Below are 24679 nucleotides of genomic sequence, written 5' to 3' on the forward strand. Positions count from 1 at the left end.
TACGTGCATGATGATTGATTACTAAAAGGCTGGAAGAAACTATACTTGATATGGTCACAATTTATACCGTTTTGCATATATTAATAAAGGGAATTCCCAGGCTTGATCATCAAAAAACAAATAAGCTGACGTAGTCGACGCAATCTTCTCGGGTCCCTTAGAGTTGAGAGGATTACTTTAGAGCATGGAGTAAAGAACCATGTTTAGAGCCTAACAGAAAACAATAACACTTGTGTACTGTTAAAAACACTAAATGTTGAAGAGGATTTATTGAAATGCATACTTTTGTTGATGATGCAGTGAATTAAGATAGAAGTCATTTCAATGTTTTCAATAAATATATTGTATAAAAAATATACCAAACATAGATAATGATTAAATACAATTATTATTATTATGATTGTTTCAAAGAAAAACTGTGTTATTGAGTGCACATCACACTAAATAGCAATAATATGGATAACTTAGAAATCCAGAAGTAGTGACGTAGTGCCACATCATGAAATTGACGGTTACAGAATATATTTCAATATAAAGATTTACAGTACAGAACAAAACAAAATATTAAGAAAGATTTAGTATTCTATTGCCAATACAGTAATCAGAAATAATTTATTTTACACTTTAACACCATCTTTAATAATTTAAACTTAGTAAATTAAAGGGAAAAAATGTGTATAAAATATTTGTTTAGAAATTTTTGAGAATGAAAGCAAGGTTAACTGATTGGTTCTTTCAAATGGATAATGCATATCTTCCCAAACTAACTAAATCTATGTTAATACCAAATCAAAGCCCCTTTTCTGTAGAATTATTTTTTGTAAAAAATACTTCATACAATGTGAAGAATGTTTTCATTACAACAGAAACACTATGTAATAAACTTTAAATATATTAACAATTTTGAAACTTTTAAAATGTTAAAATGTGTGCAAGTAAAATCTGTAATACATTTCTCAGACAAATTACAAACATACCAACATTGAAAATGATAGGGCCACATGTTCGGTTATTATCCTCATTCAATGGTTTAAATCATTTACTATATGAATAACAAATTGCTTTTATAGTATTGAATCTTCTACATAATACAACTCAATCATACACACATTATTATGCTTCTGGCTAATACAATTAATTAAGACTCGCTAACATTCACTAACATACAATAAAAATCAATCTAAAAATCACATTTTGGGTGTAATCTAGCTTCTAATATTAATTTAATTGCATATTAACACCAATAATAATAATGATGTGCTTTGAAACATTAAAGCTAAAATCATTGAAATATTTGTGTCTCCAACATCACTTTTTTTCTTTCTTTATCTTTGGTACCTTTCGGTCTGCCTCTGCAAAATAAAGATGACAAAATAGCTATAATAAGTTTTTACCATTATTACTGATGCCAATGGGATTTAATCTTGGGTGTGTGCATGTGGGGGTGTGTGCATATTGAGGTGTGTGCATATTGAGTGGGTGTGTACACAAGACTATCTTTAGTAACAAGATAAATACCAGAACTATATACATATATGAATTTGAATACAAGTCTTCCTTCTATGATTTAGCCTTACCTAATTCTGATTTTCTTCTTTTTAAATTAGCTGTAAGCTCAGCCATGCTGTCTGGAAGACACAGTGGTGGTGGTTGCTTGGCATAAGCATCCGTGTTCCTACAAATAAATCCATTCAGTAAAACTAATAATTTTAAAACTGGTGGGAAGTGAGGCCTTTCATAAAATTACTAAAAACCAGACCCTTCCCCATTCCCCTAATGCAAAGCCTCATCATAACTCTCAATTTCAAAAACTCTGTTTTGTTAAATAGAGCAGTCAATCCAAACCCCTCCAGAACTCTCAATTTCAAAAACTCTGTTTTGTTAAATAGAGCAGTCAATCCAAACCCCACCAGAACTCTCAAATTCAATAAACTCTGTTTTGTTAAATAGAGCAGTCAATCCAAACCCCACCAGAACTATCAATTTCAATAAACTCTGTCTTGTTAAATAGAGCAGTCAATCCCAACCCCTCCACAACTATCAATTTTAATAAACTTTAAATAAAAATTTTAAAAGAACAGTGAACCTTTCAACTCATGAAATATCATTCAACTCATAGACACCTTAAAACATTTTTATAGCCGTGTTGGAAGGCGAGAAATGACTGATGGGTGGGTGAGCATGAGGAGAGGTCCAGAACCGCAATACAAATTCATTTAATACTCACTGTTGCATATTGTCAGTACTCTCATCCATATCTTCAAATTTAAGTTGTTTATGTGATTTTGAAACTTGCTTATCACGCCGATGACCTTGAATAACATCATTTATCTGTCTTAGTTTCTCTGTACCCTATACATAAATACAATTAATATAACATCATTTATCTGTCTTAGTTTATCTGTACCCTATACATAAATACAATTAATATAACATCATTTATCTGTCTTAGTTTATCTGTACCCTATACATAAATACAATTATTATAACATCATTTATCTGTCTTAGTTTCTCTGTACCCTATACATAAATACAATTAATATAACATCATTTATCTGTCTTAGTTTATCTGTACCCTATACATAAATACAATTAATATAACATCATTTATCTGTCTTAGTTTATCTGTACCCTATACATAAATACAATTAATATAACATCATTTATCTGTCTTAGTTTATCTGTACCCTATACATAAATACAATTAATATAACATCATTTATCTGTCTTAGTTTCTCTGTACCCTATACATAAATACAATTATTATAACATCATTTATCTGTCTTAGTTTCTCTGTACCCTATACATAAATACAATTAATATAACATCATTTATCTGTCTTAGTTTATCTGTACCCTATACATAAATACAATTAATATAACATCATTTATCTGTCTTAGTTTCTCTGTACCCTATACATAAATACAATTAATATAACATCATTTATCTGTCTTAGTTTATCTGTACCCTATACATAAATACAATTAATATAACATCATTTATCTGTCTTAGTTTCTCTGTACCCTATACATAAATACAATTAATTTAAATTGATTCCATGATAGATATAAAATTAATGAACTATTATTATTCCCCGACAGAAAGGTTCTTAAGGTGATTGATTTACCTCCGGTCCACTTTCACCAAAGTTATAAAGAAGCATTGATCTTGGTGTCATTTGTAAATGGTTCACTGGTAGAGGGCTCTTAAATGGAGAATCTTTCATCGGAGAGATGTATAGGTTTGTCTTACCAGGTACACTGTGGTTTAGAAAAAGGAAATTCAATGAGAATGAACATTCAACAGACTTAGCTCAACTCAACGTAAACATTTATTTTATTTTATTTTAATTTTTATATTTATTAACTTAATAAGGTACTTAAATAAGGTAGTTAAGTATTATTCAGTACTGTATAACTAAAATATCCAATTGTTAAACTTACACATAGACATGATGAGGACTTAGAGTTGTAGGTTTGTTTCGAGATGGTACTGGAGACAGATTTGGAGTCTGTAAAAGAACACTGAATAATTAGGACTAATGCTTTACATGTTAATTACAGAAGAAGAATTAAGAAATAGGTTAAAATTACTTTACAGGAAACAAGAAACATAAGGTTTACAATACACCGTTGAAAATGACAATTTTACCAAAGCCATCTAAACATTATTCTATTGAGGAAGCCAAACTTTAATATTTACTTTTCTGGATGGTCGAGGGTTTTTATCACGTTTAAATTGAAAAATATAAAGCTGTTACTTTTTAACAATATAATTTATACATATTCACGTTTTTTGATAGTTAAGAATGTCTATGGTGTTTAATTTAAAAAAACCTATAATGCTGTACCTTTTTAACTTTAATCTTTAATCAAATGAGAACGGAATGGTTTTTTTTTAGGTGTATTCTTTTTGTTTATATTTTATGAATAGTGAAAAAGGGTTAGTTAAAAACGCCTTTTTTTGTAAAATTATTAAAATTATTCATGTAAAAAATCTTTCATACAAAATAGTCATTCTACTATCTAAAGACATTTAGAAAAAGAGAGTTTCCAGAAAGACATTTTGGTTCAGAAGGTGTTTCATGGTGGTCAATTTTAATAAACTTACACTTTGTCTAGAAGGCTGGAATTGAAGAACAAATGTTTTGAGTGATGGCATGAATACTCGGTTGTAGAAGGATATAATAGAATCATGTTCACCATTCTCAATCAGAACATGTTTGTAAACCTACAAAATAAAGATACACAGTTGACAAAGTGATGATGGAAATGGGGTAAAAACAAGTAAATAAAGATAAATGATTACCATTTGAGAGGCATGTGGCTGTATCCTATACACAGCTACAATACTCTTAAACTTCTTTTCTTGTTCAACAACTTTACATATTGCATAGACACTACACATCATTATCTATTTCACAGAAATCAATAAAATGTTAACAAAATAAAGGACAAAGTTTTGACAAGTAGCAAAATAGTGAAATTTAAGAACGTCAATTAATAAACCAACACTTTAATCAAATCTTGTTATGAGGCTCAAACAAAGGCTTTATTTTGGCCTCGTAATGTACCAAAGCGTAAGAAAAGTAACAATGGTTTGTGAATGTACCAAAGAGCAAGGAAAGCATGTAATAATGTCCATTAAAACATACCTGGTCTAAATGTCTATCCTTGAGTAACAATGGTTTGTGAATGTACCAAAGAGCAAGGAAAGCATGTAATAATGTCTATTAAAACATACCTGGTCTAAATGTCTATCCTTGAGTAACAATGGTTTGTGAATGTACCAAAGAGCAAGGAAAGCATGTAATAATGTCCATTAAAACATACCTGGTCTAAATGTCTATCCTTGAGTAACAATGGTTTGTGAATGTATCAAAGAGCAAGGAAAGCATGCAATAATGTCCATTAAAACATACCTGGTCTAAATGTCTATCCTTGAGTAACAATGGTTTGTGAATGTACCAAAGAGCAAGGAAAGCATGTAATAATGTCCATTAAAACATACCTGGTCTAAATGTCTATCCTTGAGTAACAATGGTTTGTGAATGTATCAAAGAGCAAGGAAAGCATGCAATAATGTCTATTAAAACATACCTGGTCTAAATGTCTATCCTTGAGTAACAATGGTTTGTGAATGTATCAAAGAGCAAGGAAAGCATGTAATAATGTCCATTAAAACATACCTGGTCTAAATGTCTATCCTTGAGTAACAATGGTTTGTGAATGTACCAAAGAGCAAGGAAAGCATGCAATAATGTCCATTAAAACATACCTGGTCTAAATGTCTATCCTTGAGTAACAATGGTTTGTGAATGATGCAGTGATCAAAGCAAGTCCAAATCCGCTGAAGCTAAAAACAATAATAATAACATTATTGACAGTATCTTGGTAGCATTATCAAATCAGACTTACAGCAAATTAATCAAATTACATACTAGATCAGTAGGTATTTCTAGCTTTGAACACATATCCTGTAGACGTTCATAGGCAAGATGGGAGACTTTGGTAATATATACATTAAGTGATGCCGAACGTAATCCTCTTTGGGTTGCCACTGAAGTGCTGTCTTCACTACCACTACTACTTGTACCAACCGCATCCACAGTTTTACTGTTTTGCTTCATTGGAGACTCAAACCTACAAATAAATGCATTGCTATAAATACAATCTGTAATTCCAACAATGGAAGGAAATACTGTAGGTACATAATACTAGAATTTGATTCACCATCATCAACAAATCATGTGTTTGAAATAATTTGAATTTGATGCTGTAGTACGGAATTTGTAGTATACTTGGCCTAGACAACCATATAAATTATTAAAAATGAATCAAAAATAGTAATTTTTTTGTTGTTTCACATGATGGGATTTGAAACAGTGTAACGAGTTGAACCTTAGACAGGCACAAACTGTAACTATCTTGTAATAAATAGTTACAACAGAGATTAGGGATAGTTATGGCCAACAAGTTACACAGAAGATTTACAGTATAGGATATGTCCCACATATCCTATACACAAAGTACATACGCCATTTAACTTCATAGAAAAAGAAACATGCAAGCTGTTTTTCTAGAGTCAAGTTGTATAATAGTGAATTAATAGAGAGTGTTACTACTTAAACAAAATGTAAGATTGAAAAGAAACAAGTAGCGATATACTGTACTATTTACATTTCAGATGCCCTATTCTTCATTGTAAAAGTCATACATGGTTCTCCAGAGCTTGGAGGCTAGAAAAAGTAAATAAGGCAGGAGTCAATATGAAAATCTTATATTAACAGCAAAGAAAAATGCTGCATTATGATATGGAATGTTTAAATATAAAAAACACATTATTTAACATAAAGAATGATGATGTCACAATAACATGATAAATGTTATATATCCTACCACATATGGCGAGGTAGTTGATGAACTAATGTAACTGTCCATTGCATCAAATAATGGAGATCCACTTCTCCATGCTAAACAGTCCAGTATCATTGCTTCTGCATTCTGAAGATGCTGTGGTGAAACAAGCTTATTGATTAAATGTGAAACACAGACCAACGTGTAGTATCTTCTCATACTATTGCACCATCTTATTACTGTATGTAACATGTTCGACTAGAACTATTTCTAATTTCAATAGCACAATTATTGTCAGTTATTATGTACTCAATGTTGGATAAACATAATAATAAATATACTAACTTTAACTGCATCTCTTGTTAGTTTTGTCTCCTCCTTCAAAAATGTCTCAATTACTTTACAAAAATCATAAGGTTGAATTTCAAATATACCAAGAATCCATGGGAAACTAGCACTACTTTCATAGTTACTAAGATTACTCAACGATGGAGACACTAACAGAAAGAGAACAAATAACAACACAACTAATAAAATTAAACAATATTAGTTTTAAATAGTAGTAATCATGATTTACTTTAAAAATTGTTTTTTTATTTTATGCACAAACTTTCAGAATAAAACAAAATGTAAATTATCCTTCATTTTACAAAAAAATGTAATAGTTCTTAAAACTTTCATTTACTTAAATTAAAAAGTCACATTAGAAAAAAAATACATACATAATGTTCCATATGTGAGAAGCACAACTTCCAACGAGCAAGCAAGCAAAGATTTATGAAATGTATCATTGCACAACAACTTTGAGAAATTTGTCTGCTTTAAACGATCTTCTTCCTAATACACAAAAAAAGGGGAAATATACCAGAAGCAAACTTTAACAAGTGAAATGCATACAACAATCATTTGTCATATACAATAGTGGTAATTACATCTTAATAACTAAATAATTACGCAAATGGATACAGTAGTCTTCACAATACCAGGGTGGCAAAATCAGTCAAAAATATTGGTCTTCTGTGTGGCCCTGGGTACAATTAGTATAAAACTACAACAAGACCACTTAAAACGCCTTAAAACAAACTGTATATGGCACCTTGTAGGCATCATTAGGTTTACATAATATGAAACTTACACTGGTAAGCATTGCTTCCATAACCCTAAAGTAGAGTTTACAGCCAATTTGAAAGCGTTGTTTGGCAACTTCACACATGTGGATACCCATAGTAGATGCAAAGCCCTGAATAAAATCCCTTTCAAGGTTTGATAGACGTTGCTTTACCACTGACGTTGGATCTTTATGACATTGCTGTAAATAACAAATGAGTACTAATCAAGTATTACTTTAAAAAATGTGTTTTTTTATTTGATGATCTGTGTCTATTCTTTTTTCCATGCTTTATGAATAGACAAACAGAATAGAAAGACAACGCTGAATATCAGTAATTCACTCCACTATCCTATGCTATTAAGAACTCTCAGTCTTTTGCCGCAGGATTCTATAGAAAACAGTGAATCTACTGGCAATAATAATATAGTAAATAAATATCAACAATCGAACTGACTCAGGAGTCTGATTGTTCTATTTACATGTATGTTTTGAAAAAGAAAATATTAATACCTGTGATGGATAATGCAGTAATACTTACTTTAAAATATTGAAGAAGTGTAGGTGATGGAGTGGAACTGCAAGAGTTTAGAAGATTCTTCAATCCTTGGATAGTATTGATAGCTCTCCTATGGAAAAAGGAAGGAAAACATCTAGGTTTAATTTGCTTCTGCTAAACGGCATTATTGTTTCATGAATTACAGCATGGGACCAAGTCACTTTAAACATCTAATGTTATTTTAACATGTAATACACCAAATAAATACAAACTTTAGAAAAAATATATGATATTGTTGGACCTCAATTAAGAAACATGTAAGTAATAAGAATATACAACATTGTCAAAACAACAGAAAAGGCCAAAATAAATATATAGAAAGAGATAAATCATTTTATTTCGATAATCTATTACAATCTAAATTTTCACCTGAGGTGTCTTGACTGCACAAAATGACATTACCCCTACATCAATTCAAAGACAATATAATTTATATAACTTACTTTACTGGAGTTTCTACTTCCCTCGAGTACCTTGCCGAGTCTGGTTGACTTGACGCTGAAAGTCGTGGTTTTTCAGGAAATAAATAACTTTTCCGTGAAAGAAAATGTATCTCATCTATGTCTTTCTTTGATTTGTATATCTCTTGGTACTGTTGTTTCAGAAAAGCGATCTATTGGTGTTAAAAATAACAAAAACTGTTTCATTGATTCAAATAAGAATTAAAAACATAATTTGGTCATCATCTGCATAAAAAGTAATTACCTCTGTAAGTTCAGTATAACCTTCTTTCTTTTTCTCTAAGTCATCAATAAATGGTAAAAGATGTTGATTCATCATGTTAGCTACGTCATCATAATCTTGTAGTTTGACATGCTCACAAAGAACTCGTAATACACTTGTTGGACGCTCTGAAGATTGTTGTAAGTTAGATGGCCGAGTACCTTCAAAAGAAATGTACAGTAAAATTTACCAGCAAAGTGACCAGCAAACCAAACAATCTGGTTCTATAAAAACAGACATTTACTTACTGAAACGCTCTCTTAGCAAGAAAACAGGTACTTGTTTAATTATGTGGTCAATACAACCAATCATCAGCTGAAACGATGTCAACAGGTCATTGCAGTTTTCAAACAATGATCCTAAAAACATGAAAAGTGAGTGAGTAAATGTTGTTGTTTTTCATTGAAAGAGTAGGTCCATGACAATGAATATTTCACTTAACCTATAACATTATCTGCATAGACCACTTAAACACAGATTTATAAAACATTGGGATTTATGACACTGGTCACAATGAACTTAGATTTTAACAATAACAGAAATACCTTTTGCGATTACAAACATTGACCAACATAGTTCAGTATGTTTTAAAAGTTGCGAAGACAAAAGTTCACGGTTTGCATAATTGTTATCCATTGTATCTTGGCTTTGAAATACTTCTTGAAAAATACTATAATAGATAATTTAGAAGATTAGTAGTAGAGTATAATAATGGTGTTTGAATTAGGTGAATAAGATGACTTTACCTATTTGCTTATGGTAATATATATCAAATAAACCAGTAGTTAAACTATCAAACTGTAGTGTTATAATCATTACTTACCGTTCCATCTTCTGGAATAGTGCAATAGAAATGCAGTATTTCTGTTCAGCTTTCAAGAGATGCTCTACCACAATACGACTTATCATATGCTCAGCTTTTAACTTGTTCATCTTGATGAAAAACATTACTATGCTGAAAGTATACATAATTTCACCTTGTAAATTTACAGTGTTACATGTAGCAATAGTCTGTTGACATACACTGAAGGACTCCCTAGGATTCGCGTTAGGGTTATTCGCTTTCAATTTACAGTGTTACATGTAGCAATAGTCTGTTGACATACACTGAAGGACTCCCTAGGATTCGCGTTAGGGTTATTCGCTTTCAATTTACAGTGTTACATGTAGCAATAGTCTGTTGACATACACTGAAGGACTCCCTAGGATTCGCGTTAGGGTTATTCGCTTTCAATTTACAGTGTTACATGTAGCAATAGTCTGTTGACATACACTGAAGGACTCCCTAGGATTCGCGTTAGGGTTATTCGCTTTCAATTTACAGTGTTACATGTAGCAATAATCTGTTGACATACACTGAAGGACTCCCTAGGATTCGCGTTAGGGTTATTCGCTTTCAATTTACAGTGTTACATGTAGCAATAATCTGTTGACATACACTGAAGGACTCCCTAGGATTCGCGTTAGGGTTATTCGCTTTCAATTTACAGTGTTACATGTAGCAATAATCTGTTGACATACACTGAAGGACATTCCAACAAAGTTAATGCAAATCTTATTACTCTCTTAATTAATAAAAATGTAGAATTTAAAATGCAACAATATCATAATGATTCAATTCTGAATTAGAATATTTACTTCATATTTGATGCTTGCAATATTTGTGTAATTGACAGTGAAGGTCCTTGGATTCCTTGCTCCTCTGTATTCATTGCTTTCCTGAAAATAATAATACAGTAATATTATACAGTTTATTCATCCAAACCAAAGTGTAGTCCAAGCTGATCATAATAGAAACAACAATGGTAATTAAAGCCATTTTACGATATTACATTTCCAAAACCAATATGCTGACCACCATAAAACATAGTTTGGAATAAATAAAACAATATTGCACTACTGCAATACCAAGAGTAAAGAAACTATTATGTCATGATACATATTGCACTACTGCAATACCAAGAGAAAAGAAACTATTATGTCATGATACATATTGCACTACTGCAATACCAAGAGAAAAGAAACTATTATGTCATGATTCATATTGCACTACTGCAATACCAAGAGAAAATAAACTATTATGTCATGATACATTTTAGGATTGTAAAGTAAGACATTCTGCATATCTTTTCGTAATTATTGACCCCATATACATTCAGCTGGCCCGTCCTAGATATTATCTATTGAATATAATATGTAAATGTTGTTGATAATAATAAATTGTATTATGAAAAGAAAGCATAATCATTACATTATAAGAAAGAAATAAATCAAACTAACCAATCTTCAATGATAGTGACATAAACTGCACAAGAAATCCAAGAAGTTGGATCAACCTACAAACAAAAAAGGTAGATTATATAAATTAAAAGTAATCACAAAATCTCCATTACAGCTAACTAACAGATGGAATGATCGTACTCTCTCATAGCTACAATTCACCAAAGCAATTCACCAAAGCATTTATAATTTCCTGTTGCTCCAAAAGGTGTAGGATAATATGGCACAACCTACAGGAATGATAATCATAATTTAGAAACTGTTGTTATTTGTTTTATTTTCTCATTGATTTGTTGTATAATTAGGTGTATTTTTAAGTATTTTTAACTAGGCCTAAATGAACAAATAAATTAAATACACAATTAACTATTATTAATGCATGTCAACAAGTTGACTTACTTTAAATTCCACACAAGAACTATCCATCCAATCTCTCCAAATAAGCTGAGCATTGCGAGTTAATGATACTGACAATTCTAGTTGATTACATATCCTAATAAACTCGTCTTCTGACTGCATTTTTCTAAATGTCCCCTTTCTACTAAAGTAAAACTAAAAGGTAAAGAAACAACAAATATTGATTATCATTTATACAATGTTTGTGCATGTTAATTGTTTGACTACTAGGCATCCTAGCCTAGGCCTATAGCTAGGTAGGCTTTGCCTCCAAATTATTATTCATTTTATTAATTTCGGCAAACACATTTATACAAACATAAACAATACAAACAAAAAATAGCTAGATTGCGCCAAAGGATAGGCCTAGCCTAGGCCCTATCTAGCCTCTACTACTAGGGCCTACTAGGCCTCTGTAGTAGCGCTAGCCTAAGACTTAGTTAGGCTACTACTAAACTAAGGCCAAGGCAAGGGCCTATTTTATCTAGGCTATACTAGGCCTACTACTCCTCTAGTACTACTAGCCGGTGATTCCTAGTAGTAGGCTAGCCAGGCCTACTTACAAGTTACTGCCTTATTAGAGTGTAGGTAGTGTCTAGCCTAGGCCTAGTAGTGGTTGGCAGCCTACTCTACCCTAGGGCTAAGTCTCGCTATCGCCTAATACGCCTAAAAAGTAGGGCCAGGATCCGCCTAAGCGACCCCTCTAGGCTGCCAGCACTGAGCAGGCTAGCATTATAGGGTAGGCCTAGCCTTAGTAGGCCTAGGCCTAGGCCTAGCTAGCTAGACCTACTAACTAGCCTATAGACTAGACTCTGGAGTAGATATGCCCTCTCTGTGCTATCGACAGAGTTAATTTTATTCTTTACTCCATGGTTAATTATTACAAACATATATAGTACAATATAAATACCTACTTGTACAACTAAACCACCTATAAATTAACTCGGTAGAATAATCGTGAATTCTCTGCTCCGCCGACAATAATCGGTCTCCCCCTTTTTATATATAATATAATGGACAGAAAATCCCCGCGAAATTAACACTAAATACAGCAATCTCATTGGCTAATAATAAAAGAAGGAAGACCAAATTAATGATGCGTGGCGGTGGCCGTCCGGCGCGGCCGCGGCGCGCGGATAACAAAAAAAACAACAAAAAACAACACTCTTAGTTATTGTAATTCATCAAAAAACATTTTCTTGCAATTTTTTTGGGGTACTGAAACAGTTTGACTCGACTATCGAAATCACTTTTTCTCACCCTTTTTTTTGATGAATTTTTAATGGTTTTTAAATATTTTAAACATTGTTTTTATACGGTTTAAGATGCTTTACAATATTTTATCATTGTTTTATATGTTTTTTAATACTGTTATATTCATGAACCTTTTAATTTGTTTTATGTTATTTTGATCAAATGAATGAATGAATGAATGTAGGCTGCTATTGTTTAGAGCGCGGCGGCTCACTCGTGACAATTAAGTTATTCGATACATTTTCTCTCTTATCTTGGATTGATTTATTTTAGAGCATGGTCTTGAATTGATTTTACAACTCATACAATATATCTAATTTAATAATATCTATCTAATATTAGAAATAAAATAAAAGGATTTAGACTTATCAAATCTTTAATAATAGTAATTTATTCAAGTTCAAGTGTCACAAAAAGAACATAACAAAATATAAAAAAAACGGAAATTAATCGAACCAGGTTTATTTTCCAGATGATTACTATGGTGGTCTATTTAATCAACAACGGCAGACATGAACAATTGAAATCATAGTGATTAATAAATCTAAGAATGGACTAAGTTATAAGTTTATAAATAGTGTACCTACTGTAAAGTATACAATGCATTTCGCCTACCTTACTATTACATACACACAACATGAACTCATGTGCAAGTAGGCTGTCTATAATAACATTGTTGTACTCACAACAGAGCGATTTTTATGTATGTTTTTACTTACAATAAACTAATCAACAAAATATATTATTTTAAAGTTTTTATAATTACAATACAAATAGAAGGTTATATGTTTTAAAGAAAAAACTGATTGATTTAATTAAAAAGCTATATACATTTCTTCAGTATATACATGATTACTAATAAATAACCATTAATATTATATTTATGAAAACTAATGTTATATAATCATTTTGTTTATGCATTAGTGTTGCTCTTGTATTAAAACAAAAGATAAGAGCACCAGCAGTCAGCTACCTTTGACCGAACATAATGTCTCCAATTTCCCAAAAGAGTATTGTCTGTTATAAAATATAAACTTTATAAAGCTCTGTCTACACTATTAAACTATTTTGACAAAAGTATATCATATCACTCCCATATTTTGGCACATCACACTTTTTTTTCAAACTACAGTTTGATAGTGTAGACAGAGTTTTAGATAATCTCACTTCTTAAGATTGTCAAGTGAGGTTGGGCACTGTTAGGCCTACTTTATTAAACCTCAAAAGAAAATAACTTTACCTAAAATATTTATAACCAACAAGAGTCATTAACAAATCTTATTTTACATTAATTAAATCTTAAGCTATTTATTATTATAGTAATTAAAATCAATATTCTACAATTCAATTAAATTTGTAAATAGGCCACATAATTTTATCAGAGATGTAACTAATGCTTATTATGTTTATTGTTGAAAAGCCAGACGAATACAAATAAAGCTCTTTGGACATCTTTGAATGACTAATGTTGAATAAATAATTTGATAAACTTTATCAATATTATTAGTCATTTGTAGTCGAGCAGAAAGAATAATTCAATGTAAATTGTGTTGTTTTAAAGCATGCTGCTATGCACGTGATTCAACTCGTATTGCATTGCGTTTTTGAAGTGATTTTCTGGAACCACTACGGCTACGATTACGTCTTAGGTGTACTGTTTGACGATGACTTCTTCTTGAAGACTCTGGATGTAAACAAATATCAAAACATATTTATCAATCAAAAGGTTTACCAAGGAATATTTTCACAAAAGTGCAAAATCTAATACAGTACTATGTAATAAAATTAAACATAGTGAGTAAATAATTCCTTCTGAAAAGTATTGGTGATTTGGAAGTTGCCATAATAAATAATACATATTAATCAGAATACTGTACATACTGTACATAATAATTAATCAGAATACTGTACATAATAATTAATCAGAATACTGTACATACTGTATATAATAATTAGTCATATACTGTACATAATAATTAATCAGAATACTGTACATAATAATTAATCAGAATACTGTACATAATAATTAGTCAGAATACTGTACTGTATATAATAATTAGCCATAATACTGTACATACTGTATATAATTAAGAAAGTCAATAAAGTTAGTGAATTAAAATGATACAATTAGCAAAAAAGTGATGGTGGTATAAAACAAAATGCTCACCTTAAATATAATCATATATATAAAACTTTTTCTGCTGTTAACATGAAAACAAAAGAAAAATCAAATGAAATGAAATTGTTAAAAACTAAATCAATGCATTATGTATAAAAAATAAATTATTAAATTGAACACAATAACATGCAATTAAATCAGAGTTATGAGAAAGCAATGCATGCATGTGGAGGTTCAAGGGGTTGTGTGTATTTAGCATTTTTTAAATTCAAATTCTTTATTGTAATAAAGTAAACATTGTTGAATTTACAATATTAAATAGCAATTAATAAATAACTAAAAATACAAGTTCATTACAACATATAAAAATGACATTAAAATTTTAAAAGCATTTGATAAAATGATATTTAAAAATTATAAAACAAGTTCTGTGAAACATGAGTTAGGGTTAGGGTTAGGTGCTGTGAAACATGAGTTTATAGGTCTACTGTATATAATAACATTTTTTGTTTTATCTTATTAATTATTAAAATCTCGGCTCAGTATACCCCAATCGGGAGCCAGGGTTCCTCAGACCACCCCAAAAGGGAAACGAAAAACTGTCATGACAGACAGGAGTGGTGGAGGGGGGGGGGGGGAGACACCCTGCATTCATGTGATAATCCGTAGTTGATAATAAAATTTCCAGATCTGTTAGTTCAGACACATTTTAATGATATTCTTGTTATGATACCAAATAATTAATGTGATTAAGATTAGTTGTGTAATTGATCAATGGGTGTGGGTTGAAACCTGAACCAAACACACTAAATATATAATAAGTTGCTGATAGCTTTTAAAAAATGGATGCAAATAAAATAAGATTAGAATGTTAGCATGCCACCATGCATGCAGTTAATACATGCCTACACACCTTGAGGTACATATGAAACACTAGTACGAGTTGCACGCATTGCAAGGGATTCCAAGTAACCAGCAGGAACCCAGCCTTTTTCACTAGTCAATGTTTTGCGTACAAGCCACCAGCCTGATTTTCCAACACGTTCTACTTCTACAATGTCGCCCTCTTTTACAGGAAGTTCGGTCTCCTCAACAGTCTCATATTCAGCAAGAACAACGTATTGATTCATTGCAATAACCTGGATCATAGTTTAGCATGAATGTTAAGGGCTAATTATATATATGTTCATTGGTGGAAGCATGTAAGTCTCATTAGCAAAAGCAAGCATAGATGTTCTTTATAGTCATTTATAAATTGAAATAAAATATATACTAAATAGATTTAATTAAGCAACAATGAATATTACAGTATATTAGTGCTATATGCAATGAAAGATATATGAGGAATTGTCATCAAGCTAAGTACACTGTATGGTATTGTTAGTTATTTATAAATCATTGAATTATATTAACCCTAGCTTGAAAAATAATCCCACTCAAATTAAAAGAAACGACAAATATATAAAATGGTAAATATTATATTTACTTGAGTGTTAACGGAACATGTGTCATCCATCCCGTCATCAGAATCGCTAAATTCTTCACTAGCCCAACCGTCCTCATCATTATCTGCTGAGGACATGTTGACAAAGTTCCCACTAGCAGATGATGTTTCACTTGGAGTTGGTGATGGGAGAACTGTTGTGTCATGTCCATTATTATTAATTCTATGAAAAATAACAGGAACAGTTTTTTGTGTGACAACTTTCAACAAATATATATATTTAGGTATTACATTCCTTTGAAGTATTGTAATATTGTATAGCTTTACCTATTGTTATCAAATATTTCATGAGTCTTTTGTTCGATGAGGTCCTTCATAGCTGAAATAAAAAATATATTTTGAAACAAATACAAGGATACAAGGATACAAGGAAACTTTATTCATCCCAACTTGTCTTATAACAATGCCGTAAAGAATAGAGAAATGATAGGCCTAATACATAAGTGTGATAATAATAATAACAATAATAGTGTATCGTAATAAATTCCCCTATCTTTGATATCGTTCATTATAGTCTTGTATGCCCCTTGGGAGGAAGAAGAGACGATGGCGTTCAGTGGATCCTCGTGGCGGCCTCAGTCTACCACTACGTTCCATAAGGCAGTCGGCAATGTCCGAGATAAGGACAAATTGTGAAACAAACATATATAAACAATAGGTTTATTAATAAATCTCAAAATGTTTACTTACCTAGCTCTTCCTCTAGCTGGCTGTGAAGTAGCTCCCTGATTTCTTTTACCCATGTTACTTTAGTCTCATCATTCACAGCCTATAGACATATAATTTCAAAATATTAAAGTATTACATTTACTATACATTTTGTTTTGGAACACATAATAAGCTTAACTTACCTGAATAATGTGAATCTCTGATTTATCTTGCAGCCACAATTCAAATTTTCTCCTGTCTCCTTTTACATGTTCTGTAATTCCAAGGTCTTGTACCTGATTATTAAATTAATGAATTTATTAATTTTTATAAAAGTTTCATTAACATTGTTAACTTATAGTTAACCATTGTTCAATGCTAGAATGCAATAACAAATTAATACGAACCCTTAACTTGTTCTTGTATGTGTAGCAGATTTTATCTTTCAAATCATCCCTTTTCTTGCAGAATAAAATACACTTCTCATAAAGAAACATATGCCTTTGCATTTTCTTAAATCTAATGTCTTTAATATTTCCTTTTTTGTGTTCAACCCATACATAGAAAGAACCTTGCATGAGTAGTTTTCCAAGATCTGAGAGTCTGCCATCAAAGCCTGTGATGGCTATCTGATGCATTGAATCATTCACAAATTTCAAAACATGTAACATACAGTCTAGGGCTTTCTGAAGGTCAGACACACCCGTCTCAGCTGCTGAATATTTTAACATCTCCTACAAAACATTTAATCAAACAATTTATTCACAAGAAAAGTTTTTGAGTGCGCTTATTCCCAGTACTGTATGACATACAGAAAAATGCTGGATGACATTACAAAAATGTTTTTTGCCATTTAAATTAATCAATCAATAATCTCATTAAATAGAATACAATTTCGGACATGATACAAAGAGAATTCAGGAAATTTATATGATGAAGGAGGTGTTTAAGTTAAGTTTAGCATTGTCACGCAAACAAATACACAAGTGGATTTACCTTAAGCAATAGCTGATATTTTGTTATCCTTTGAACTGGTTTCAACAAGTATGCACTTAAAGGTAACCTATGACCCAACTGCTTTTGACACTCCTGCAAAACCAAATATCATCAAACACGGAATAATTGCTTTGAAATTAAAATTTAAATAATTCAGAAGCTTTGTAATGCTAACACACATTTTCTATGTAGAAATATTAACAGGTGTCACTGTATGAGTAAACATTGCTGTAATTAAATTTTAGACACGACATAAAGCAATTTTGAAAATGTCGTAGTAACAAGCATATTTAAAATCAAACACAGTCATCCCTGTGTTGTGAATACTTACAACAAAGAATGGGTTGTCATTTCCACACTCCCTTCTTAGCACCTCAGCCTGTGGTTTATTTTGGCAATAAATACTATACAATTTATTAATTTCATGCTCCTGAAAAATGTTAATAACAATGTTTTAACAACAAATCAAGCACACCATCAAATTAAATGTTGTCCCAATAAAATTTTACTTTCTTTTAAATTTAACTCAAACATCTACTGTAGCCATCTACAACAAATATTTAAAATTGTCTGTGCTAAAAAAGTATATAGCATGTAGAGATAGAAGGCCCTATAATAAATTATATTTTTATATTATTTTTAAATGATAATTGTTAATATTGCATTATAATAATGATAATGAATGATTAGTTATAATCTTTTTATAAATATTTGATAAATTTCTTGTAAACATAATGCTGTATATCTATGCCACTTCTCAGAATTGTGTGTGATCGTTTTGTTTGTAGTACAACTTATATGTATTATAGTGATTAGAGGGCCCCAGTGGAAAGCAGTGATAACACTGATCTGGGTTACCCTCTTTAAGGAAGACTAATAAAAAAAAAAAAATGAAAAATGTAATTATTAAAATAATTTGTTAAATTTAATGCACGCTTTTGGTAAAAATAGAGTATTTGTTTGTAAAACTTTGTTATTACTATTATTGTAGAGTTTTTAATACCAAAATTTTAAATTATTGATATGATAATACCGTATTAATGTTTTATTATTTCAAACTGGCTATGTGATTCATACAAGTATAAAATTGATTGTGACTCAGGAACTTGGGTCCCTAAAGCTTCGTGTGAAGTTCCCATGGACTAATAGTCATAAGATAAACAGGGTTTTGAAGGTTATAATTGACTTCTAACTGAATTGGATTTATTAAATGAAAATGGCAACATAAAACCTAATGGTTATGTTCAGTATGTTATATATTTAATTCATCTATTACATTCCATTCCTTTTGTCTATTTATACTATTTATAGCTCCTTTAAGTTCTATTAAAAGTTGTTTCTAATCATTTAAAATATTATTTTCAAATTAACTAACCCTGATAAAGGAAAGTAAAGCTTTACATGATTCTGTATCGGAAATATTAATCTAAAAATGGGAACAGCATTGCAACACAGTATGTAATGAAGTGTGGTTTAGGCCTGATAAAGGGAAGTAAAGCTTTACAAATAACGCATAGAAACAATTAAAATCTAACAATCACAAATACATTTTTATTAGCTAATTTTATTTAGTTATTAATGTGAGAAGGTGCCTATTAAGTGACAATTCTTAACAATAATCATCATTTTAGAATAATGAACAGTTAAAAAACCACATACTCTTTCAACAAAACACCGGCCAACCAATGCTGGAGTACTTTTGCAGTTTTCCAGGTCAACAAGGAATGTACTGAAAAGAATTGAATATTTATATTAAAAGCAAAGTGTTTATGTAAATGACGTCGATAATGGCTGATGATGATAATCACAATAAGATAGTGATGATAATGGTATGATGATAATGATGATATGATAATCACAATAAGATAGTGATGATAATGGTATGATGATGATGATAATGATATGATAATCACAATAAGATAGTAATGATAATGGTATGATGATGATGGCTGATGATGATATGATAATCACAATAAGATAGTGATGATAATGGTATGATGATGATGATAATGATATGATAATCACAATAAGATAGTAATGATAATGGTATGATGATGATGATAATGATATGATGATCACAATAAGATAGTGATGATAATGGTATGATGATAATGATGATAATGATATGATGATCACAATAAGATAGTAATGATAATGGTATGATGATGATAATGGTATGATGGCCACAATAAGATAGTGATAATGGTATGATGATGGCCACAATAAGATAGTAATGATAATGGTATGATGATGATGATGATGATAATGATATGATGATTACAATAAGATAGTAATGATAATGGCTGATGATGATGATAATGATATGATGATCACAATAAGATAGTAATGATAATGGTATGATGATGATGATAATGATATGATGATCACAAGAAGATAGTGATGATAATGGTATGATGATGATAATGATATGATAATAATTTGATGATGATAATGGTATGATGTTGGTTATTAATGATTTTTAAACAAGAATTAAAGTTTACTTTTTATGGAATTGATATAATTGTTCCCAGTTTGCAAACAGCACTTGTGTTTTTTCAACAAGAGCTGGTGGAATAAGATGAGTAAGTGTAGGATTGTGCATCTGGTCTATATATCCAGTAATGACTGCTTCCAGTTCAGTAACATACAGTCTCTCAGTTTCTATCAATTCATTCATAACATGCCTGAAAACAATAAAACATTTATTTATGGACTTTAAATTAAATCTGGAATTAAATGGAACTGAGAACAAAGAAAATTGAAAATAAATTAGAATAAATAAACTGTGATGTTCTTTTACTAATATAATTTTCACAAACTATTACCAATGTTAAATAGAATGCATGTTTTAATTAATGATTCATTATTCTCTTATGATAATTCAAGATATGGATAACTGTACTCCACTCATATGTCCATTGTTACCGCAATCATATCAATCAATTTAAAAAATGTAACCTTTGACACAACCACCATTAATCATAAACAAGACTCAACCTCCTGTTGATCATCTTTTTATTTTCTCCTTCTAGAAAATGCATTTAGCCTACTATTTAAATAATTCAAAGATTTATTTGCCATTTATATCATGTTATCAATGAAATATTTGACAGATAATAGAGTAACCTTAGAGTCCAGTTGCCAATTTACAGTAATATCATCTTAAAATCAACCATTCATAGTGGTATTGATAGTAATATAGAGGGGTACACCTACATGACAGACAGGGAGCTGATGGGGTATAACACAATACACTGAGTGAATTCTAAAAAGTCAATAAACTATTGAAAATGATTAAAGTGAATGGATTATTAGTAAAATAAAAAAAAATCTAACTCGGCCAAGGCTCACAACCGGTAAGAGACAGATTAAATGCAACCGCATTCAAAAATATCAACCAACTTTACTGTATGTTTCTTTCAAAGAAATTATGACAAATGTTCACAAAGATATCTCATGATAAACAACTTCCTAAAAAAGATATCACTATAATCTTTCTGATTATAGGCTCAATTGTCCCGAGGAGGAATACCTATTTTCTATGGAGTACTACTGTTTTATTTAATAATCTGTCACTAGGTAAAAGTTTAAACGTCATTTTGCAGCAGTTACTTATTCAATCTCTCTGAACTGTGTTTTATTGTGCATCGTGACCATGTTATTATGACACAAACTTTACCTTAGAGCATAACAAGATAACATGGCAGAATTGTATTAAACTAAAAGAAGGATTGAATAGAATGTCTCACCCTCTTTTTGAATTTAGTGAATCTCCTTCTTGACCACACAAATCAGCTGTTGATTCTTCAGAGTCTCTTAGTACCTCTATGTCCTGGCAAAATAATAATAATAATTATAAAAAACTTTATGAGAAGATGACCAGTGAACATCATTCAGTCCATGCAACTGTTGTTTAGTGTGTGCATTAATGTATTCTCGATATTACAAATATACTGTATATTTAAATCGGATATCAATATTTTACTCTCAAATATATACAAGTAGATGAGTTAATAGAGCCTTCTGGTAGCATTACACACCCAGTATTGATCCTCTTGTCTATCCATCTTCTTACAGAGAATATAAACAAAGGCTAATGATCAGTCTGGTACCATTATACAATTACTATCACAAGAACCGTACAAGCAGTAGTATCAGCAACGATACCACCTTCAACTAACACTAGTATCAATAATAATGATGATGTGCATGAGTGAATTTTAGACTCGTTAATTATTCTGTAGGGTTTATTTTCAAACAGTGTGTCTTTGTCAATTATGGTACTTTGTACTAATAATAATATTTCTGCAATAAAGCAATACTGTAATTGTAAAATAATACATACATAATAGAACAGAATGATGCATTGTCATGGTGATGAGGAGGGAAAGGCTTTGAACAAAGCTTTGTATAAAGAAATATTCCTGATGGTTTAAAAACTAATTAAAATGAAAATACATTAACATGAATAATTCCTCTTGCTGATATTGATTACAAGTACATCTTGAATATTGCTGTTCATGCAAAATAGACTACTGGCAAAAAGATGTTGAATTATAGATTCTAAAAGTTCAACGTTAATTTAATGCTTCATTTGCAGAAATCTCTTGTTTAAAATCTAATCCTGTGCTATTATCTTATCATTTAGATTTTTTTTTAACATTATATACTGACGACTGATAATTGAAAGATAATGTTATAATTTTTTTCGAAACAATTAATACCTATATTAGATGGCCATATAATATGACAGAACCAGCATGTGCAATAAACAAATTAAATGTAGAATTATAAAATGTTAAAACCTTGTAAATAGTTAGAAGGGAATATTCTGAAATAAAATAATGTGTAAACCTTTTTAGCTGCTCTTGGAGTCCTTGGTAAGACTTTCTTTTTCTCTCTCAAAGGCGAGACAGGTTCAGACCTCCTCTGGCTCAAAGGTGATAACTTATTTGTGATTTGGTTTGGTTTTCTCATTTGCAGAGTAGTCTGTGGTGCAACCATTACCACTGGTTGTTGCCGCTCCAGCTTGGCAGCAATCTTCTTTAAACTTTCACGCCGTTTCTCAAACATATTCTTTACATCTTCCATTTTTGTTACGACTTCTGTCACAAGTGCCTGGGTAAGTGAAAATAAGTATTAAGAAGTATTTGGAGTAACAAATTTGGGTTTTGTTGTTTTTGTTGTCATTATTGTATATTTTATACATTAAAAAATAATGATTAAAAAATATTGTATATAAAATGTGTTAGTGAAGGGTGCATATTACTCTTGTTGACACTCTCTTGCACACCTACAGTTTCAGCATGACCACAACATTCACAACTATTCACAGAGGAATTTGTATTTAATTTTAAAATAGGTGAATATCTCACTAAAAGTGTGATTGGTAAATACTGGGGCTTAGAAACAAATCCTGACATAAAGCTACCATTTGGATACCTTAAATGGATTAGTTGGCCATTTTTAAAGATAGATTAGTAGTCAACAAAAGCGGTTTAATTATTACATTCAGAAGAATGTTATATTAGAGTGCTTTGAAAAAAATAATCATATATAATACACATTTACACAACTTTAGGCCTATACAATTGGACCATAGTAAACACAACAATATTATTTTTTAAATCTACATTTAATTTATATATAACATTATTTAATGAGAGCTAATGCTGTACTATGAATGTATTAAGACTAAGTAGGATTAGATTGGATTAGATCATGCCTATTGATTAGACTACCTGATTGCCCGTTTTTTGGTATATGGCCGCCTGACAATGACGTGTTGAGCATCGTCTAGAGGGGGGCCGTCCGGCCCAGCTTGTACCATGCATGATAGAATCCAAAAGTTCTTTTGATGCTTTCTAACATTTAACTTACTCTTTTATTTATTGACTCATTTCCCCTTTAAATCTGCCCGTCTCTGTATTCCGATATAACCGCTGTTAAGACTCAGCCATTATGATAAATAGGGGTTTTTGATTGTTTTCACTACCCTAGATCAATCAATGAGTCATGCAATATTTCAACACAACAGGTGATGGTCTTAAAAGCCAATTGTAATGGATTATCATCGTCATGGTTACAGGGGAACTATGAACGTATGATCATAGAACTTGTGTATAATAATTTTCATAATTTATATAATCATAATTTAATTAATAAAATAATATTGAATACAAAGTAAAATGTGTTTTTTTTTGTATGCTGTACATTGTCAGTACCGTATGTTATTACAATTATTATTTTAGAGTTTACAGTAGTTTAGACCCTATCAAAAAAACATCTATCCAAAAAAGAAACGTTGCTACTATAACAAAATAATATATAATAACACCAAAATAATCATCAATAAAATAACATGATATCTGAAATTTTAAATCCCGAAATAATGTTTTTTAATTTATTATTTGTTTTTTACCTACTGTTCACCAAAGTATGAATACCACTATATCTGAATCTTTTACTAACACTTTAATGTAGATGGTTCAAGATTTTGTGAGTATTAAGGTTTGCTAACAATACAGAGACTATGAATCTTTTACTAACACTTTAATGTAGTATTAAGGTTTGCTAACAATTCAATTACCTGTTTCTGCATTACCCAGAAGCAGCAGCTCTGCTTGTCAATTTTAAAATAATAAAAAATATTTCATATTTATTTGTTCATATCATAAAAGAACGAAAGAAATAAAAAAAAGCTAAATCAATTTCATGCAAGCGATAATTTAGTCTA

At 30.6% G+C, this 24679-nt stretch overlaps 2 protein-coding genes across 14 annotated transcripts in view; both read right to left on the reverse strand.

The window, feature by feature from the left end:
* Positions 1–204: 204 nt before the first annotated feature.
* Positions 205–12408, reverse strand: LOC144842733 (retinoblastoma-associated protein-like). Of its 2 annotated transcripts, XM_078699253.1 has the most exons (24): positions 12337–12408; positions 11426–11578; positions 11027–11082; positions 10385–10465; positions 9570–9701; positions 9292–9416; positions 8995–9105; positions 8729–8907; positions 8467–8636; positions 8006–8093; positions 7492–7665; positions 7079–7193; positions 6702–6853; positions 6399–6512; positions 6180–6238; positions 5441–5642; positions 5278–5355; positions 4309–4413; positions 4111–4230; positions 3444–3511; positions 3128–3260; positions 2228–2352; positions 1578–1675; positions 205–1352 (listed from the first exon to the last, which is right to left on the reverse strand). In XM_078699253.1, exons 2-24 carry the CDS (start codon positions 11543–11545, stop codon positions 1309–1311), a joined length of 2649 nt encoding a protein of 882 aa, XP_078555379.1. In that variant the 5' UTR covers positions 11546–11578; positions 12337–12408; the 3' UTR covers positions 205–1308. The 2 variants fall into 2 exon arrangements, with proteins under 2 accessions (XP_078555379.1, XP_078555380.1); XM_078699254.1 differs by lacking the exons at positions 205–1352; positions 1578–1675; positions 2228–2352 and adding an exon at positions 2572–3024.
* A 543-nt stretch (positions 12409–12951) lies between these two features.
* Positions 12952–24679, reverse strand: part of LOC144842965 (guanine nucleotide exchange factor DBS-like) — a 28428-nt gene continuing 16700 nt past the window's right edge. For 4 of the 12 annotated variants that reach the window (XM_078699594.1, XM_078699596.1, XM_078699588.1 and 1 more), the window contains 14 exons: positions 24533–24562; positions 22798–23061; positions 21693–21775; positions 20445–20627; positions 19603–19672; positions 18275–18373; positions 17944–18036; positions 17355–17681; positions 17151–17243; positions 16990–17068; positions 16567–16618; positions 16282–16462; positions 15709–15934; positions 12955–14360 (listed from right to left, as the gene is read on the reverse strand). In XM_078699594.1, coding sequence (XP_078555720.1) covers positions 14245–14360; positions 15709–15934; positions 16282–16462; positions 16567–16618; positions 16990–17068; positions 17151–17243; positions 17355–17681; positions 17944–18036; positions 18275–18373; positions 19603–19672; positions 20445–20627; positions 21693–21775; positions 22798–23061; positions 24533–24562 — 1896 coding nt within the window. In that variant the 3' untranslated portion in view covers positions 12955–14244. Of the gene's footprint in view, positions 14361–14843; positions 14878–15708; positions 15935–16281; positions 16463–16566; positions 16619–16989; positions 17069–17150; positions 17244–17354; positions 17682–17943; positions 18037–18274; positions 18374–19602; positions 19673–20444; positions 20628–21692; positions 21776–22797; positions 23062–24532; positions 24563–24679 lie in introns of all 12 variants that reach the window. The other 8 variants (XM_078699592.1, XM_078699591.1, XM_078699586.1 and 5 more) reach the window with 5 other exon arrangements.

Source organism: Antedon bifida, chromosome 5 (genome assembly GCF_963402885.1).
Source record: "Antedon bifida chromosome 5, ecAntBifi1.1, whole genome shotgun sequence".
Lineage (NCBI taxonomy): Eukaryota > Metazoa > Echinodermata > Crinoidea > Comatulida > Antedonidae > Antedon > Antedon bifida.

Coding starts and splice junctions, on each gene's coding strand:
- LOC144842733 (XM_078699253.1), bottom strand. CDS start 11,545: ATGCAGTCAGAAGACGAGTTTATTAGGATATGTAATCAACTAGAATTG. Junction 9,106..9,291: donor AATGTTTGTAATCGCAAAAG/GTATTTCTGTTA, acceptor TCATGTTTTTAG/GATCATTGTTTGAAAACTGC. Junction 6,239..6,398: donor CAACTACCTCGCCATATGTG/GTAGGATATATA, acceptor TACTTTTTCTAG/CCTCCAAGCTCTGGAGAACC.